The sequence below is a fragment of the Chaetomium fimeti genome (assembly GCF_033439085.1).
Source record: "Chaetomium fimeti strain CBS 168.71 chromosome Unknown B0H64scaffold_5, whole genome shotgun sequence".
Lineage (NCBI taxonomy): Eukaryota > Fungi > Ascomycota > Sordariomycetes > Sordariales > Chaetomiaceae > Chaetomium > Chaetomium fimeti.
In genome coordinates this window covers 1,306,631-1,323,539 of record NW_026944333.1, presented here as the reverse complement: position 1 = coordinate 1,323,539, position 16,909 = coordinate 1,306,631, and the positions used below count along the sequence as shown (strand labels likewise).

Genomic DNA, 16,909 nt, shown 5'->3' with positions numbered 1-16,909 from the left:
ACCAAGGCAGTTGGACCAGAACTCCCAGTTTTGTCATGTTCTCGACAACTCACAACTGTAAGACTGGATGAAGTTCAGGGGCTCAGGGGGTAAATTGATGGCTGGGCGGGCGAGGGTTAGGGCTATGATAGCGCAATCCACAACCCATTGATTGATGCATTCTCTTGAATCCCCTTCTTCCCCGCACCATTCAAGCTCAAAACTTTGACTTCTCACAGTAAATTTTAACCCACGATCACAATGTGTGATATCTCCATCCGTGAATACATCCGCTGGCTGCCGGAAGAAGCTAGCGAGCCCACATCGACCATCGTGTTGACAACGCCCAACCGTCGATTTGTCGATCTTCGTATTCTGGAATCTGGCTCCTCGGTCAATGTCGGCAAGGGTGAGTCTGCGGCTTCCCATGCCTCATCACTCCCCTCCCCTCTCCGGTCCGATGAGGGGGCAGGCGTGCAATATGCTCATAGCCGTCTTGACAGACCATGTCACACTCCCGCTCTCCCGTTTAGATTGGGCCATCGCTGGCACGTCGTCATCATCCATGATTCCATCAAAGGGAGACCAGGGGCAAGAAATTAAACACTCTCAATGGGCCCACTGGATTGATTCACGGGTGGTGGATTGCGACGGCGTCGTGGATGAGGGCGACATGTTTGACGACCCCTCAGACCCCAGCCTGACCTTGGAAACGGGCCGGATGCTGAACCCGGCCACCGGCGTGGAGACGGATTATGAGGAGGTATGGCGGTCTGACCCAATACAGACGGTGCCCGCACCTGACGGGAGCGACGGAAAGGTTACTTGCCTCGCATTACGGATGGAAAGCGTGACGGGGACCGACGAGGGGCCGGAGAAAAGGGTCAAACGGGGGTTGGTGGTCCGATTGGGCCAGTACTGTCAGGCATTTGCCCGGGACGGCGACAGCATCACTGTTGAAAGACTCAGGTGGGATGCCGGGCAGCAGTGGTGGGTGACACAGTTCCGGATTGGGGACCAGGAGCTGCCGACCGAGATTGCGACTCATCTCGCCCATGAGACCACTCTCGATGATGAAGTTAGAGTGGGCGGTGCCGTTTGGAAAGTGGTCGAGAGGGTCTAGCCGTAGGGAACTTGCAGCTTTTCGTTGTTTGGCAGCAGGCCTCAATCCCAGGCGAAACAGCAAACGGCTTCGAGGAGCCTGACTGGCCAAATTTCCTTGTCTGTTTGTTTGTACACAGTGTGCAACGGTTTGTTGCCCTTGATTCCCGCTCTTGAATTTTCCATGCCTGAAGGAAATACTGACTGCTTAAGGGCTCAAACCTCCTTGCCGGATTCATTCCATCCTCTCAACCATCCCCCATCGTCCGCTCACTCAACCCCGCCTCCATTCAGAAACAACTCAACACAACTCCAACCCTACCATCACCATGTTAGCCCCGACCTATGCCAATTTGTGGTTTCACTTCTACCCCATCGGCAACACGCCCGCTGTGTCCCTGACACAGGGACTTCCACCGGAGAAGAAGGCCGACATCCTGCTGCTTGCGTGCGGTGATCCCCGCAACATCCTCTTCACCGCCCACTGCGATGGTAAGCAGCCTGGGGCAACAGTCGATGTTTCCACTGCTAACCAGGATTAGGACCTCGCCCGATGGACATCACTTGTTGTGACGTTGAAAGCACAATCATAGGTTAGCAATTCCCCCCCTTTCCCCGACCGAATACTAACACACCGATAGCTCGAAACATCACGCTCTTCGCACTCATTCTCGACGACGCCGATGGTCAGAAGAGCGGAGACAACTGGAACATCTTCTACCACTTGTTCCTCGACCAAGCCTGCAATGACCGGCTGCTGGACCAAGTCAAGAAACTGCACGCCTTGGCTACCAGCCTCAAGACATGGCGCGCGGGGGAATACGGCAAGCTGATCCGGTTCTGCGACAAGGAAACCCTCGCCCGCGTCGCGAGGGCCTGGGCCTTCTACATCTCTGCGGCTGCCGACAAACAGCTTTGGATGAAGCAGACGTTCCAGAACGCCGTCAATGCACGCAAGCGTCAGGTAGGTGAGGCCCAGTTCACATACACTGGCCTCCGATCCGCCACCCCTACCGGCATGCTCGCTGGCTTGGACTTGAACAACCTCCACCAACACTTCTGGAAACACGGCAGCCTCCATCTGGATGTCAAGATTCGCTCCCAAGCCACGTTCGCGAACCCCTTGTTTGCGTCTCCGGATCCCGCCGTCAAACTTCACTACGGTTCGGACCCATTGCTTGGATACCACCTGTCTGCCGCATACATCCCCCCTGCATCCGACTCCTCCTTGCATCGGGCTGTCTCTGGCGAACCGAAGCTCCAAGACATCGTGACAACTGCCCAGGCGGAATTCTCCGATTGGAGCAACACGTTCAGAAGACGGGCGCAACATGACTTGACCCTCCGTTTCTTTTGCGGAGACGCTGTGCTTTTCTGTCACACACTTCAGCATCGGCGCGTTACCGGTTCAGCCACGACCGCCTTTTACTATCGCAGCCGACATGACACCATGGAGCCGCTCGTCCTTGTCGAAGATGACTACAAGATCGACGGCACTGCCCCCGTTTCTTTCAACGTCATCGACACGTCGAACCTCCTCGACCACTCCCGCGGCCTCAACCTGCTCGTCGCCACCTCGCCGCTTCTTGACGGTGATGCCTCGTCCAGTCTATATACCGAGACCATTGTTCGGCGTGAGGCCAAGTCGGACCAAGAGCACCTCGACAATCTGGTTGGCGGCCACCTCGCGACCACGTCGCTGCTCTTAGGCTTGTTTCCTATTGAGTATTGGACAAATACCGCCTCTTCATCCGTCGGCGACGAACAGCTGGCCGACGCAATCGGGGACGGGCACTCAACAACGGAACCGGAGAAGACAAATATTCACTCCAGGATCACATGGAAGCGCCCGCCGTTGGGCCCAGGCGCGCGCTTGGATCCTCTGCACATGGACGAGGGAGAGCTGGCAGCGCTTCTCTACCAGGTTTATGTTGACATGTTCCCGCTTGAGCGACTGGAGACATTCGTGGCAAACCTTACTCTTGGGTCACACCAGGACATTCCGCTCCCTTCATACAGCCGCCTAGGCTTTTTGGCTTTGGTCTCGCTCGTCAAGAGGCGCGTTGTGACGGGCTGGGACAGCGCTATGGACCGGCTGCTCTCACATATCGAGTCTAAGAGCGACTTGGTGCTGGGACACCACTACCTCCAGGAGCTGTATCTATACATGCACCTTCTGGGCCTTCACTCGGTTGACACTTTCAAGAACTTCCCCGGCTTCCGTGCAATGACGGGTTCCGGGCCAACCTCCGGCTCCGGCCTGGCAGGTTGGCAGGACATGCCATCCTCCATCTGCATCACGTTGAAGGTGCCACGGTCCGCGCTTGAGCCAATGACAAAACCCCCGTTTCATCATATAGGAACCCCCTTTGTGCAAGCCGTCATGCGGAGCTCTCCCAGACACCCTCTGCCATGGGAAAACTACTATGCCGCGGTACAACTCGGCTTCGGCAAGCTCTCTACGAACGGGTCGCGCTTCACCAACTCCTTCGCGGTCACCATCAAGGAGGACTTGCAGGGTTGGCATGGGGATTCCCCCTTGCATGTTTCGTTCAGGGTCCCGTCCTGGACCCTCCTCCACGAGCCACAAACTACGCGCGTGTCTTTTGCAATTCAGCACCCCCCTACGGTCCTCGAGATGGATTCGTGCTTGTTCAACACGACAATTGGGGACCTTAACAACGTGTACATCACGAGGGAACTCCCAAATCTGACGGACACCATTGTGATTCCAGGTTTCACGACCGACACCTTCACTCCTCAGGGTCAGATCAACTCGGGCATGACGACATCCACGACGGCGCACACCAACCCCCAGACTGCGAGAATCACGTCTCTCACCGTCCGCACCAATCTCATCGCCCGCGACTTGCGCACATCCCTCACCAACGGCGCCACGGTCCAAACCACCCCGCTCTCCCCGTACGTCTTCAAAGTCACCATCGGCAAAGCCCCCCTAACATTCACCTTCCCGCTCCCCGTCCTCGCCAACACCATCCAAACCCGCATCGCCCGCAAGACCGGCTACATCGAGCTAGCCGCGACCATCATCCCCAACGCCGCCGCCGCGCCCTCGGCAACCTTCACCGCCCCCCTCTTCCCACCCCCCACGACCACCAACACCAACACCAACCCCAACACCACCAACCCAACCACCACCACCCCAACAAACAACCCCATCTGCTGGACCACCCCCTACACCACCCTCTCCCCATCCAGCCACCCGCGCATCTCCACCACCAACCCCTCCACCACCCTATCCTTCCTCCACATGCACAGCATCCAGATGTTGTCGGCGCGCGAGTTCCGCCTGCGCCGCAACCCCTCGGCCGCCCCCCCTGCCGAGCTTGCTCGCGTCGCACTCAAGGAGTCGCTGCACGCCCTGCTGTTGCAGTCCTCCGGGCTGGAATCTCTTCGCGGCGACGCCGGTCAGACGAGGGGTCGGGGTGGTGGTGGTGGTGGTGGTGGTGGTGGGAGGCGTGGGGAGCGGGTATTTGTGCTGCGGGACAAGACGGCGGCGGCGACGGCGACGGCGGGGGATGTGTTGGTGTTTGTGGGGGACATGAGGCTGGATCTGGCCAGAAGGGCGGTGGTGTTGGATTGTGGGGTTCTAGCCATGACGGAGCGGGTGGCGGGAAGCCTTGGGGGGTTTGTGGGACGGTTGATGAGGATGGATACGGGCGGGGTGGTGGTGATGGTGGATGGGGAGGAGATGCGGTTGTGGAGGGAGGTGCTCCCCGCGTGGGTGGAGCGCTGTCGTGGTGGGTTGTGGGCGCATAAGGAGGGGTGTGAGTATTACCGCGCCGAGGATGGGGTGTGGAGGGCGCCGGTGTCGGTTGAGATGGGGGAGGAGGTGGTGTGTGGGTGTGGGAAGGGGGTGTTTCCGGAGGGTTGGGGCGCGGATCTGCCCATGTGGGGGATGTTCGAGAAGCACTGTGTCCGGGCGGCCATTTCGCCCTTGTTCCCCAGCGCGCTGGCCGAGGATGTGATCCCGAGGATTCAGGATATCGCTTCTGCACCAGGAGATGAGCACCTGGAGGAGGAGGAGGAGGGGCGTAACAACGGTGTTAGTGGATGCCGGAACTGTGGGGAGGAAAAGTCAAAGAATGGTGAAGACTTGAAGAGCTGCGCCAAGTGCTTGAAGGTCAAGTACTGTGGCCGGGCGTGCCAGCGAGCGGACTGGAAGCGCCATAAAAAGGAATGCACTCCCAAGAAGTAGGGGGAGACTTGGGAAAGGGGTGTGTGATAGTAGGTGTTACAACTAAATAGTGTGAAGAAAATAGACTTTGGTCTTCCAACTGCCTCGGTTATCATGGAAGAGTCTGCAGCCGCCAACAAGAAGACCAGACTCGGGTGGGCCGCCGAGTACCACGATCACTTTAGGTTGAGCTGAACCCGCCTTGCCCATCCCGTCCGACTTTTGTGAAGCTGCTTTGTGTGGGCATGGCTTCCCATTTGGGAAAATGCTGAATGTCAACCAAGAGATGGACGCCGACTTGTTTTTGTTAGTCTCTTGGCAGGGCCAGTGAAGGCTGATCCCCGAAACCGAACTTCTCACGTCAGCTGCGCCGGAGATGGCTTCCGCACATGATTCAGGGGCGGTCTTCTCAACGCAATGACACCCTTCGTTCCCCGGCCCATGATAGCCGCGATAGCCACCATGGCGCTGGGAATCACCACTCGCTCGCCGAGGGCAAGCGACTTGGCAGCTAACTTCCTGCCCAACGCCTGGATCCACTCCCGCCATGTAGACGTGACCGAACGAGCTGGGGAAGAAGAGCCAGCGAAGCGGGAGTGGGTCGAGGGTAAGGGGGGACCGAGGCTTAATTCGGCGACTGCTGTCAGGGCTTTGCCGCGTGGCGTCTGGGATTTTTGCCATGCTCAACTTGAGATGCCTCGTTCCTGATCCTGATGTTTTTTCCTGCAGCAAACTCGACCAGGCTCGAGTCGCACAGCCGCGCTCGCAGTTGAAGGAAGACTGAGGGCGGTTAAGTGGCGAATCACGACCCAGAGACAATGCGAATGGGAGCGGCATGGTTGCATGGGGACCCTGAACCCATGTGCCAAGACACCCAGCTGCATTTTAGCTCCGGCGTCCAGTCCGAAATCGACATGGTCTGAAGGCGGGCGGGAGCCAGGTGGTCCAGACTGGACGAGGGGCCCCAGCTGAAAGAAAAACGTTGTTGACCGACAAGGGTCTCGGCGCCCCAAGAAAAGGTGAGGATTGTCCCAGTGGATGCCCAGTTCGAGGATCTTTTGTGTTCCGCATACCTGCCCTTCTTTTAGCGTTTAAGTGGTAGTGCAGAGCGCTGTTCGACACCGACCGATCGCGACAAGAGAGACGACTCGAAAGACCCAGGAGCAAGCGAGCAGACGACCATGGCCTATACCAACAGAGAGCGGACTATCCTTGGTCCTCTCACGACCGTCTTCACGCCGCCAGCGCCATGTACCATCGCCATTGGATTGTGCGAAACATGTGATGTCGCCTGGTGGGGCCAAACATGCGCGGAGACGACGGTAGAGGACAACACGGAGTGTTGGCCAACAACCACGGAAGGGGCGCCCGAGCCGACCAAGCTGCCGTTGTTCGGGAGGGGTTTCTACTCCCCAGGGTTGGAATGCCCGGCAGGTTATACGTCGGCATGCTCGGCGGTCGAGGGCGTGACATCTCAGTGGAAGGTGCAGTTCCAGATGGAACCCGAAGAGACGTTTGTGGGCTGCTGCCCGGAGGGCTTCAGGTGTGACAACCTGAATGGCCAGACGTGCCTCATGCGGGCCACTTCCGCCACCCTACCGACCGTCTCCTGCGAGGACGGGGCCAGCAACAACTTCGGCTTCACCACTATCCCCAACGCAAGGGTCCCCGCCATGAACCTGTACGCGCCCATGATCCAGCTCGCGTGGAAGGCGTCCGACCGGCCGGAAACATCCACCACCAGCACCGGCACCACCTCCGGCCCGACAACCTCCGCCCCCAGCTCAACAGCCACAAACGACACCAACCCACCCGCCACCGACGAGCCCGCCCTCTCGACAGCCGCGATAGTAGGCATCGCCGTCGGCGCGGCAGCGCTCCTCGTGCTCATCCTCACGGCCGCGATCTTTGTCTGCCGGCGGCGGCGGCGCCAAGCAGGAGGCGGAAGTCCGTCTGACGCGCACGCGCTACCGTACGCGGCACTGCGGACGGGGTCGCCGGGCGCGGAGGAGTATTCGAAACACTACTACACGGGCGGCGTCGTGGAAATAGGGCAGGGTCCACAGCGGGTGGAGATGGGACAGGGCCGCGAGTGGGTAGAGATGGGACCGGGCCGCGAGTGGGTGGAGGCGCCGGCGGGAGAGGCCTCGCCGGCCGAGGCCCCCACCGAGGGGCACACTCGGGTCGAGATGTTTGCGGAGAACGCGCGGGTTCAGCAGCAGCCGCAGCAGCAGCCTCCGATGCCTGGTCCGGGGAATGTGCCGCCTCCGCCGGGGTACTTTCAGGGGCAGCCGGCCGTTGAGATGCCGGTGAGGAGGTATGATTAGTGAGGGCTTTTTTGAAACTGGTGGGGAGGCTTTTGTCGGCGCGTTTTTAGTACATACCTAGCATAGCTTGGAGTCGGGGGGTGTGATGTGTTGCGGGTAGAGGAGTAATGTGTAAAGGGGCTTCCCTCGGAGTTTACATTCTGGCATTTTTAGTACATACTCAGTTCGTTTGAGCTCTGCTTTCTCACACATACTTACGAACATACCAACCGATAGACGTACAATGATTTCCCATACCGAAACACATGCTGCCTCTTTAGGGATGGTCTCATGGCATGGGCCTCATGCTGATGCCCACATGTTCGAGTAACCCTAACCCGGTATCCGCACCTCCATCAACTTCAACCCCGACGGGAATTGGAGCGAATTTCCATGGCTCGGGACTCCTGATCGAGATTGACGGCTTGCGTGCAATACGCTTGGTCTCGGCTTTGCTGATGCAAGTAAATAGGTGCCTAACATAGCAGGTTGGAAACATGTCCATGAGCTGGAACCCAGCTTGAGATCAGCGATTCTGGGTCGAAACGAGCGGGTTGCAGCGGGTTTCGAACACCCGGATTCGTCGGGGATGGAATTGTTGCGAATCCGATTCATCCTTTTGCGCTGCCGGCATCTCGGCAACACAGCCTCAATCAGGGTGAACTGTCCAACTTCACCTTTTCACTCAGCGTCAGCAGCTCACCTTGAGCGCTTGGTTGTTGTTGTGACTTGTCCTGCCACGTCTGTCGTTATCTTTTTTTTGCCCCAAAGCATCCATTAACTATTGCAATTTATTAGTTACAGACTTTGGAGCGAAAGCCAACCGTGAGCGCAGGGACACGCGACCTTGTGGGCCCTGTCTATCAGTGGACGCCATTTGCCCCAGCCGCTATCGCAGGACCCCCTGTGCCATCTTTCGTCATCGACCTGTGCCAACATTTTGACCACTTCTCTGGGATTCTGGCCGGCCAGATACCAGTGGCCCCAGATCGATTTTTTTTTGCTCAGGACCTTCAACATGTCTTGGGAGTTAACCCGCCGTCGCTGGTTTCGAACGCTCAATAGCAGATTCATCTATGGTCGAATCGTGAGTGTTCCCCTGTTCGTTTCCCTCTCGTCGCATGGGCCGCTTGGCGCTCTTCCGGGTTCCCCTCCTAGCTTCAAGTTTGCATCTCGAATTCCATCTTTTTCGCCCATCCATCCTCGCGCCGTCACTTACTCCAGTGGGCAACCGCTAACTGAAATGCGTCAACTTCCAGCCGCTCTTGCATGCGATCATCTTTTTTATCGAGATGGCCCTCTTCGCCCGGCTCACCAGCCGGTTCAACTCATACTACGATGAGCGACCTCGTACGTCCCCAATTTCCGACCCAGCCGACCGCCCGAACGCCGACCTTCCACAACCCGGTGACATACTGACGATACATAAAATGCAGTGCTCACCATGATGGTGACCAACGCGATTCTCGGCGGCGTCGCCGACACGGTCGCGCAGACCATCACGTCGATTCGGGAACGCGCCGTGCGCAAACACCCCAACGGCCGCCTCAACCCGCGTGACGACGCCCTTGCCATCGAGATCCACGAGCTCGACCGCAAGAACCCTTTCAGCGACCGCGAGCTGATTCCGGAGTCCAAGATACTCCCGCCACCCTTCGACTTCGAACGCCTGACCCGCTTCATGGCCTACGGCTTCTGCATGGCCCCGATCCAGTTCCGCTGGTTCAAGTTCCTCGAGCGCGCCTTCCCCATTACGAAGACGGCCGCTTTCATGCCGGCCATGAAGCGAGTGGCGTTTGACCAACTCATCTTTGCGCCGTTTGGCGTTGCGTGCTTCTTCACGGCCATGACGGTCGCCGAGGGGGGCGGAAAGAGGGCTGTGTACCAGAAAATGCGTGACATGTATGTGCCGACGCTCAAGGCGAACTACGCGCTCTGGCCTGCTGTGCAGGTCATCAACTTCCGGCTCATGCCGGTGCAGTTCCAGCTGGTGAGTTAATCCCAGAATAAAACCGGTTTTGCTTTCGTGAACTCCGCTGACAACGAGCCCTGTTCTAGCCCTTCGTATCGACTGTTGGAATTGCCTGGACCGCGTATCTATCGCTTTCCAACGCGGCTGAGAACGCACAGGAGAACCGCGTCCCCGAGAGATCCGACATCAGACTTCCATAAATCGTTGGCTCGGGGAGGTTGAAGCGCGTGTCCCCGCCCCATACAATGCTACGGCCAGCGCTACTAGGTTAATGCTATGACGGGAAAACGTTGGGTATTCGAATTGCGCCTTCCAGCTCTACGGATGGCATGGTTCGTTTCATCTGTTTTTCTTTCCTTTTTGGTACTCCGGTTCTCGGTTCTAGAAATTGCAACTCGGATTAGGGACTCGGGTTGCGTGCCAGTCACGACGGCGAACGGAGTTGGGAAGGCGTTTGGCTGCCTGCTCCCCTGTTTCCGAGGGCATTTTGTAACAATACATGAAGTAAACGCCGTTGTGCTTTGCCGACTCTCGCTTGCTTATTACAGATTGCTTTCCGTTCCCACGTCGCCTGGTGCCAGTCGTGAAGGGTTTTCTCTAGATCCTGCATCCCAGGTTATGGACAATACTTCAAAAAAGTTCACGGGGGTTCAATTAATTGCGGTCGCCTCCCCAAATTAGCGTGTCGTACGATCTATTCAAGCTCGTTTCTCCGTTTTCTTCGGGCGAAACCAGACAACTAGCCGAGAATCGGAGCTGAGCAGCGTCCCACAGCTTGAACGCCCGGTCGGCCAAGCCCACCCCCATGGCGCGAGCTTTGGGGAGCAAAAATCATAGTCAAATTTCGGATTTTATTGGTGATGTCCAGTAATTCGCGCTTGTATCCTCCTGCCTATCGGCGAAGAAGATAGCAACACATTCCCAATCCTCTGGTCCCGAATTACCGAACCGTTCGTGTCATCATCGAGCAAGAGCAAGCTGCGGGATCAGCCAACCATCGTCCGACGTCACAGCTTCGCGGTGACCCCACCACCTTTTATTACCCCTCTACCCCTCCATCCCGACAGGTTCAGCTCACATTGCTGGCTGCTGCGTCTTTTTACCTGCCATCAGACCGGAAAAATACGATAAGCTTGTCTCCAATCCCCAATTTCCACTCAAGACCTTCTTATTCTCGCCAATTGCTCTGCAAAGCCGCCGAGATGTCTCTGGCCAACAAGCTTTCGATCGAGGATGTCGACCTCAAGGGCAAGCGGGTCCTGATCCGCGTACGTTCCGAGAGGCCCCAAGATATTTATGTTTTGCAAGGCCATACCCCAAGCTAATAGCAGCTCCACCACAGGTCGACTTCAATGTTCCCCTCGACGCCGACAAGAAGGTCACCAACCCCCAGCGCATCGCCGGTGCCATCCCCACCATCAAGTACGCCGTCGACAATGGCGCCAAGGCCGTCGTGCTCATGTCCCACCTCGGCCGCCCCGACGGCAAGGTCAACACCAAGTACTCCCTCAAGCCTGTCGTGCCCGAGCTCGAGAAGCTGTTGGGCAAGAGCGTAACCGTCGCCCCTGACTGCGTCGGCGCCGAGGTCGAGGAGATTGTCAACAAGGCCGACAACGGCGAGGTGGTGCTGCTCGAGAACCTGCGCTTCCACATCGAGGAGGAGGGCAAGGGCACCGATGCCGACGGCAACAAGATCAAGGCGGACAAGGCCAAGGTGGAGGAGTTCCGCAAGGGGCTGACCAAGCTCGGCGATATCTACATCAGTACGTTGTCACTGTTCCGCGCGGCAAGCTTGCCTCCATTACTGAAACTTCACAGACGACGCGTTCGGCACCGCCCACCGCGCCCACTCCTCCATGGTGGGCGTCGACCTCCCGCAAAAGGCAGCCGGCTTCCTCATGAAGAAGGAGCTCGACTACTTCGCCAAGGCGCTGGAGTCGCCGAAGCGGCCGTTCCTGGCCATCCTGGGCGGCGCCAAGGTGTCGGACAAGATCCAGCTGATCGACAACCTGCTGGACAAGGTCAACACGCTCATCATCTGCGGCGGCATGACCTTCACCTTCAAGAAGACGATCGACAACATGTCGATCGGCACCTCCCTCTTCGACGAGGCCGGCGCCAAGACGGTCGACAAGCTGATGGACAAGGCCAAGAAGAACGGCGTCAAGGTCGTCCTGCCCGTCGACTACATCACCGCCGACAAGTTCGACAAGGACGCCAACACGGGCAAGGCCACCGACGCCTCGGGCATTCCCGACGGCTGGATGGGCCTGGACTGCGGCGACGAGTCCATCAAGCTGTACAAGGAGGCCATCGACGAGGCCCAAACCATCCTCTGGAACGGCCCGGCCGGCGTGTTCGAGTTTGACAAGTTCGCCTCGGGCACCAAGGCCACGCTCGACGCGGCGGTTTCTGCTGCCGAGAGCGGCAAGATCGTCATCATTGGCGGTGGTGATACCGCTACTGTTGCGGCCAAGTATGGTGTTGAGAAGAAGCTCAGCCATGTGTCGACTGGCGGTGGCGCCAGCTTGGAGTTGCTTGAGGGCAAGGAATTGCCGGGTGTTGTTGCGCTGAGCGAGCGGAAGTAGGTTGTCACGTTTTGGGCGAGAGGTTGCGCGGCCATAGTAACAGAACTAGGAGGGCGATGCTATGAATATTAGCCTTATCTGTGTGATTAGTCGTTAGTGGCAAACATCTGGACGCAATTCTCGTGATCTCTGCATCTATAATCCAAGCAACTTGTTTCAACGGTATAGCTTCTATTGTTATGCCCGCTATATGTCTGGTCCGGGGCGCGTGACCCAAGCTTCCCTGTGCGGGTGTCTACTGTTGGATTCAGCCGCAGCTCCCTTGATCACACAGGCGTCACCCTGCCCGCCAGCTCTTGTGTAACGACGGGCCGGTCTATGGTATACAATTTGAAGTGCTACCGTGTCGCCGTATCCAGCTTCCTCCCAGGCTGCCGGAATCACCGCTTCTTCGACGCCTCCACCTTCTTCAGCTCCTCCCTGCGGAATCTGTCAGCACCATCTCCCCTAGTTGAGTGCATGATAGGATGGGATAATCCAACAAAGGGTATGAAATAACGTACTTGAGTTGCGCTGAGAAGTCATCGCTCGTGTCGTCGTCGTCCCACGACTCCTCCCAGAGGTGCTGTGCCGCGCCGCTACCGCTCGCGGCCTCTGTGTCCTCTTGCTCCCAGTCTGTTTGCACCATCAGTCAGCATCTCTCTATCACGAGTTTGGGGTCCTCGTCTAGTAGGTTGTCGATTTGGCGTACCGTCAACAGGGAAATCCTCAAACTCGTCATCCTCCTCCAGCGCGGCCGGCTTCGACTCGGTGGCCTGTTGCTGCTCGGCCGGGTTCGCCGCCGCGGCCTTGTCGTCTTTCTGGGTGGTGTTTTGCGTAGCCGCCATTGTGAACGGGGGTCTGGGTTGTTTGATGGTTGGGGATGTCGGATGCGCAGGCTCGGTATGTACCTAGCCAAGCTCAGGGAATCTTGTGGAAGGCAGTCGAGTGCCGCGTCGGATTGGCCAGAAGTTGCGGGCGGACTGGTCGACTTTGCGAGATATCGGTGATTGCAGGAAGCGAAGATTTGATATTATCGACGTAGGGGCTAGTCGGTATGGAGCGCGAGATTGTGTTGATGGTCCAAGTTGATGGTTGATGGGGTCCGATTCTGTGTAGCTTGCCAGTGTGAGAAGGCGTCACGAGGCGGGACACAGCTCGAGAGCGGCAACACCCGCAGCTCTCGCACGGACCAGGCTAGTGGGGCAGCGATCACTGTTGGGTGCACGGCCCTTGCCCTTCGGGGCCGGCTTTGCGGCTGACGGGCTGTTCGACCCGCCGCATGTCCGATGCCAGGCACAACTTTTTATGGCCGATCTCTCGAACTCGACCTGTTTTGAGTTACGAAGATAAGGAGATATTTCGTTGCTGTAAAAAACGAAGCCAACGCATGCCCTATTTTACTTGCTGGAACCCGGAACGTGTTTACGAATGCCATAAACCTACCTCGTCCAGTGACTTTTCGCGCCTGCCGCAATTATGTCGGGGTTTTGCAGAGTGGCAACCTGCAAGGACAAGCACACAACAACGCTTCGGACTGATTCCCTCCACGCGTCCCCGCCAAGAAACAATTAAAAGCTTGGTTGATGTCACTTTCCTCCGCATGCATTCCTGCCTCGCAGGAGGAGCCAATGGTCACCCTAGCTAGAAAGGAAAGACAAGCCGATAAATGCATCTCCGGCGTCTCTCCGTCATCTCCATCCATCGTAACCGGTAAGCGGGGCACTGGCCCCGGCCGAATCTCCAGCTTCACATCCATGGTGGGGTTGGTCTTGTCGTCAGCTTTTACTCGCAGGATTGAGGCGTCGTCAAGGACAAGGGTAGGTTGTTACGAAGACCGACACCAGCCTCCAACAACGGGGTTGACGGAGCCTGGAACGACTCGCCTAACCCGGTGATGCCGGCCTGTATTTAGCGATATTTATTGCGCCCGGCGCCGTCGGGTCATCCGAACCTTCTTTTTCCCCATTCATCCCCTTCATGCCTCCTAAAACCGTCATCCACGCCGCGCTTGCCCTTTCTCGCCACCCTCCTTGACCCGACATCGTGCCTGAACCAAAGAACACAAACTCGAAGGCAACATGTCGGCGCTCCGCTCGTGGTTCCGCGGCCCGTCCGCTCCGGCGAGCTCCAAATCCTCCTCGAAGGGCGCGACTCCCGGCCAGAGCCCAATCGAGAGCACGTCGAGCCTCGGTGGCAAAGCAAAACCCGCAATCTCCCCCGCGGAGCAAGAAGCTCGCGACATGGACGATGCGATCGCCGCCGCCGGGCTGATCATGAACGACGACATCGAGGGCGCGGAAGCGCTGCTGCGTTTGCGCGAGGACGCTTCCACATTCCACCAATTGGGGCTGGGCGTCACGAGCTTCATGAGGAGTATCCTCGGTTTCGAGAAAGAAATCATGACGGAGGCGGCGAACAGGCTGAACGAGACGGAAAATAGAGCGTGGAATGACATCAAGAAAGCACAGAAAGAGGCGGAAAAGTCGGGCAATGGGTCGGCTACTGGCACAGGGTACTGGTACTCGAAGCCCGCGGTCGTTGACCCGGATGCCGCGGCGAAGGGAGGCCGGAGCAAGATATACCCGCCAGGTTCTGAATTTGCCCTCGTCAATGCCGAGGCGCAGCTCATGAACGCCGTGGTGGGAGTGATGCACGAGAGCTTGACCGAGGCCATCAAAGGTTTCTACAAGTTGCGGAAAGCATATGTTACGCTAGACGGCATAATGGCGGCGGAGGGGCGTTATTTGACGTCGATAGGGCAAGGAGAGGTGAAGAACACGGCTCCGGTAAAGAGAGGCAGCTTTTCAGAGGACCCCATGCCGGGGACGTTTGACGAGTCCGAGTTCTCCTACCTCGACGACGACACACAGACACCCGTAAGTAAGGAAAATGGTGATCAATCGGCCGGGGAAAAAATGAAAGACGCTGCGCAGGCTCCTGGCGATGTAGCCGCGGCCCAGCAGGATACGGCGGCGCTTGAGGAGAAGTTAAGTCGGGTTGCCATGACGGAGGACGTTAAACCGCAGCCAGCCTCAAAGGAACGTCTGGGCAACGGGTCACAAACCCCCGGTAGTGACGCGCTGGAGCAGCTCAACACATCCGGTCCCGACAAGGCCCTTTTCAGTTCCCCCGTCGACGTCTTCGTTCACAGTGGCGCCAGCATGTGCTTTGGCATTCTTCTCCTTATCCTTTCCATGGTGCCTCCGGCTTTTTCCCGCCTTCTGTACGTCATTGGCTTCAAGGGCGACCGCGACAGGGGCTTGAAAATGCTCTGGCAAGCCACCAAGTTCCCCAACATTAACGGGGCGATGTCCGCGCTGGTCCTCCTCAACTACTACAACACCTTCCTCGGGATGGCCGACATCCTCCCACCGGACGAAGGCGTCGACGACCCCGCAGTCTCCGGTTCGGACGGCAGCACCCATGGCGGCAACGAAAGCGAGGTCGAAACGGTCAGCTACCCCAAGGAGAAGTGCACGGCGCTGCTGGCGACGATGCGCGAGCGGTACCCGGACTCGCGGCTGTGGCGGCTGGAGGAGGCGCGGGTGCTGGCCAACTCGCGGCGGCTGGACGAGGCGATCGAGCGGCTGGAGGCCAACACGGACAGCAAGATGCGGCAGATCACGGCGCTCAACAACTTCGAGCTGAGCATGAGCTCCATGTACGTGCTGGACTGGCCCGCCATGCGCGACAACTTCCTGCGCTGCGTCGAGCTCAACAGCTGGAGCCACGCGCTCTACTACTTCATCGCCGGCTGCGCCGAGATCGAGCTGTACCGCGACGCTTTCCACGCCGCGGCCGCGCTGGGCGACGACGACAGGGAGAAGGGCGTCCTCTTGACCGAGGCGCAGAAGCACAAGAAGGCCGCCGAGGAGTACCTGCGCAAGGCGCCCACCGTGGCGGGTAAGAAGCGGTTCATGGCGCGGCAGCTGCCGTTCGAGGTGTTTGTGAGCCGCAAGCTGCAGAAGTGGGAGGAGCGCGCGAAGACCGTCGGGCTGGATCTCGCTGATGCCGTGGCCGTCAGCCCGGCGGTCGAAATGATCTACCTGTGGAACGGCAGCAAGCGGATGGGGACCAAGTACCTAGAGAAGGCGAGGACGCTGTTGGTGTGGGAGCGGTGCACCGCGCCGGCAGACAAGCTGGCCAAGATCAAGGAGGAGAAGGACGAGTTTGCCATTGCCCAGTTGACGGAGTCGGCGCTGTTGCGGCAATTGCGCAGGGGCGCTGAGGCGAGAGCTTTGGTCGAGCCCCTGCTGGCGATGGACAAGTATGATCCCCTCAAGTTGTACACTTTGCTGTGCCTTGATGCTAATTACTGTGGGGATAGAACCGTCTTCAAAGGCCCTACCAGGGACGATTATTGTCGAGCTGCCGCCGACTACGAGATGGCCGCGGTGGCCTGGATGGAGGTGTGGGACCGGGAAAGCTGGCCTACGGGTGCGGCGGACGAGGTTCAGGCGTTTAGACGCCAGAAGGTTGATGAATGCCGCCAGTACCTGGATAAAGTGTCCAAGTCGGAGGGATTCGTGCTGGATGCCCGGTTCGGGATGAGAGTCAAGGCCGGTATGGAGACGGTTGAGTGGTTGAGGACAAGGAAAGGGTGGGCATGACAAGGTGGTCTTTTGGCTCCCTTTCAGGTATATTAAATACACGGTGTACATGTAGGATACATTGGGAGGGCGGGTTTGGGCGGAATTAGACGGTAGCGTGGATATCACGCAAATATTGTTTTGTGGTACCTATTTGTACATGATATTTGGAGATCGTACATTGGTTAACACAT

General features: G+C 58.1%; 7 protein-coding genes across 7 annotated transcripts; 6 read left to right on the top strand and 1 right to left on the bottom strand.

Annotated features, from left to right (window-relative positions):
* Positions 1-240: 240 nt before the first annotated feature.
* B0H64DRAFT_418175 (uncharacterized protein) lies at positions 241-1,102 on the top strand (the record flags this gene model as incomplete). The annotated part of the gene is made up of 2 exons (XM_062805301.1): positions 241-388; positions 471-1,102. The coding sequence occupies 2 exons, from the start codon at positions 241-243 to the stop codon at positions 1,100-1,102; spliced, it is 780 nt and encodes a 259-aa protein (XP_062657707.1).
* A 295-nt stretch (positions 1,103-1,397) lies between these two features.
* Positions 1,398-5,299, top strand: B0H64DRAFT_324905 (uncharacterized protein; the record flags this gene model as incomplete). Its single annotated transcript, XM_062800673.1, has 6 exons — positions 1,398-1,572; positions 1,623-1,673; positions 1,722-2,227; positions 2,339-4,669; positions 4,750-4,845; positions 4,889-5,299. Coding segments are annotated over 6 exons (3,570 nt in total), but the record flags the coding sequence as incomplete, so codon positions are not given.
* A 988-nt stretch (positions 5,300-6,287) lies between these two features.
* B0H64DRAFT_181533 (uncharacterized protein) lies at positions 6,288-7,789 on the top strand. The gene has a single exon (XM_062798929.1). The coding sequence runs from the start codon at positions 6,460-6,462 to the stop codon at positions 7,603-7,605; it is 1,146 nt and encodes a 381-aa protein (XP_062657705.1). The 5' UTR covers positions 6,288-6,459; the 3' UTR covers positions 7,606-7,789.
* A 659-nt stretch (positions 7,790-8,448) lies between these two features.
* On the top strand, positions 8,449-9,868 carry B0H64DRAFT_181489 (uncharacterized protein). The gene is made up of 4 exons (XM_062798928.1): positions 8,449-8,671; positions 8,844-8,934; positions 9,021-9,574; positions 9,643-9,868. Exons 1-4 carry the CDS (start codon positions 8,603-8,605, stop codon positions 9,754-9,756), a joined length of 828 nt encoding a protein of 275 aa, XP_062657704.1. The 5' UTR covers positions 8,449-8,602; the 3' UTR covers positions 9,757-9,868.
* Positions 9,869-10,641: 773 nt separating this feature from the next.
* Positions 10,642-12,278, top strand: B0H64DRAFT_400088 (phosphoglycerate kinase). The gene is made up of 3 exons (XM_062804038.1): positions 10,642-10,824; positions 10,899-11,319; positions 11,375-12,278. The coding sequence occupies exons 1-3, from the start codon at positions 10,759-10,761 to the stop codon at positions 12,142-12,144; spliced, it is 1,257 nt and encodes a 418-aa protein (XP_062657703.1). The 5' UTR covers positions 10,642-10,758; the 3' UTR covers positions 12,145-12,278.
* On the bottom strand, positions 12,279-13,238 carry B0H64DRAFT_400085 (DSS1/SEM1 family-domain-containing protein). The gene is made up of 3 exons (XM_062804037.1): positions 12,836-13,238; positions 12,648-12,759; positions 12,279-12,564 (listed from the first exon to the last, which is right to left on the bottom strand). The coding sequence occupies exons 1-3, from the start codon at positions 12,969-12,971 to the stop codon at positions 12,525-12,527; spliced, it is 288 nt and encodes a 95-aa protein (XP_062657702.1). The 5' UTR covers positions 12,972-13,238; the 3' UTR covers positions 12,279-12,524.
* An 875-nt stretch (positions 13,239-14,113) lies between these two features.
* B0H64DRAFT_181379 (mitochondrial outer membrane protein IML2) lies at positions 14,114-16,856 on the top strand. The gene is made up of 2 exons (XM_062798926.1): positions 14,114-16,393; positions 16,454-16,856. The coding sequence occupies exons 1-2, from the start codon at positions 14,205-14,207 to the stop codon at positions 16,734-16,736; spliced, it is 2,472 nt and encodes an 823-aa protein (XP_062657701.1). The 5' UTR covers positions 14,114-14,204; the 3' UTR covers positions 16,737-16,856.
* The last annotated feature ends 53 nt before the right edge of the window (positions 16,857-16,909 follow it).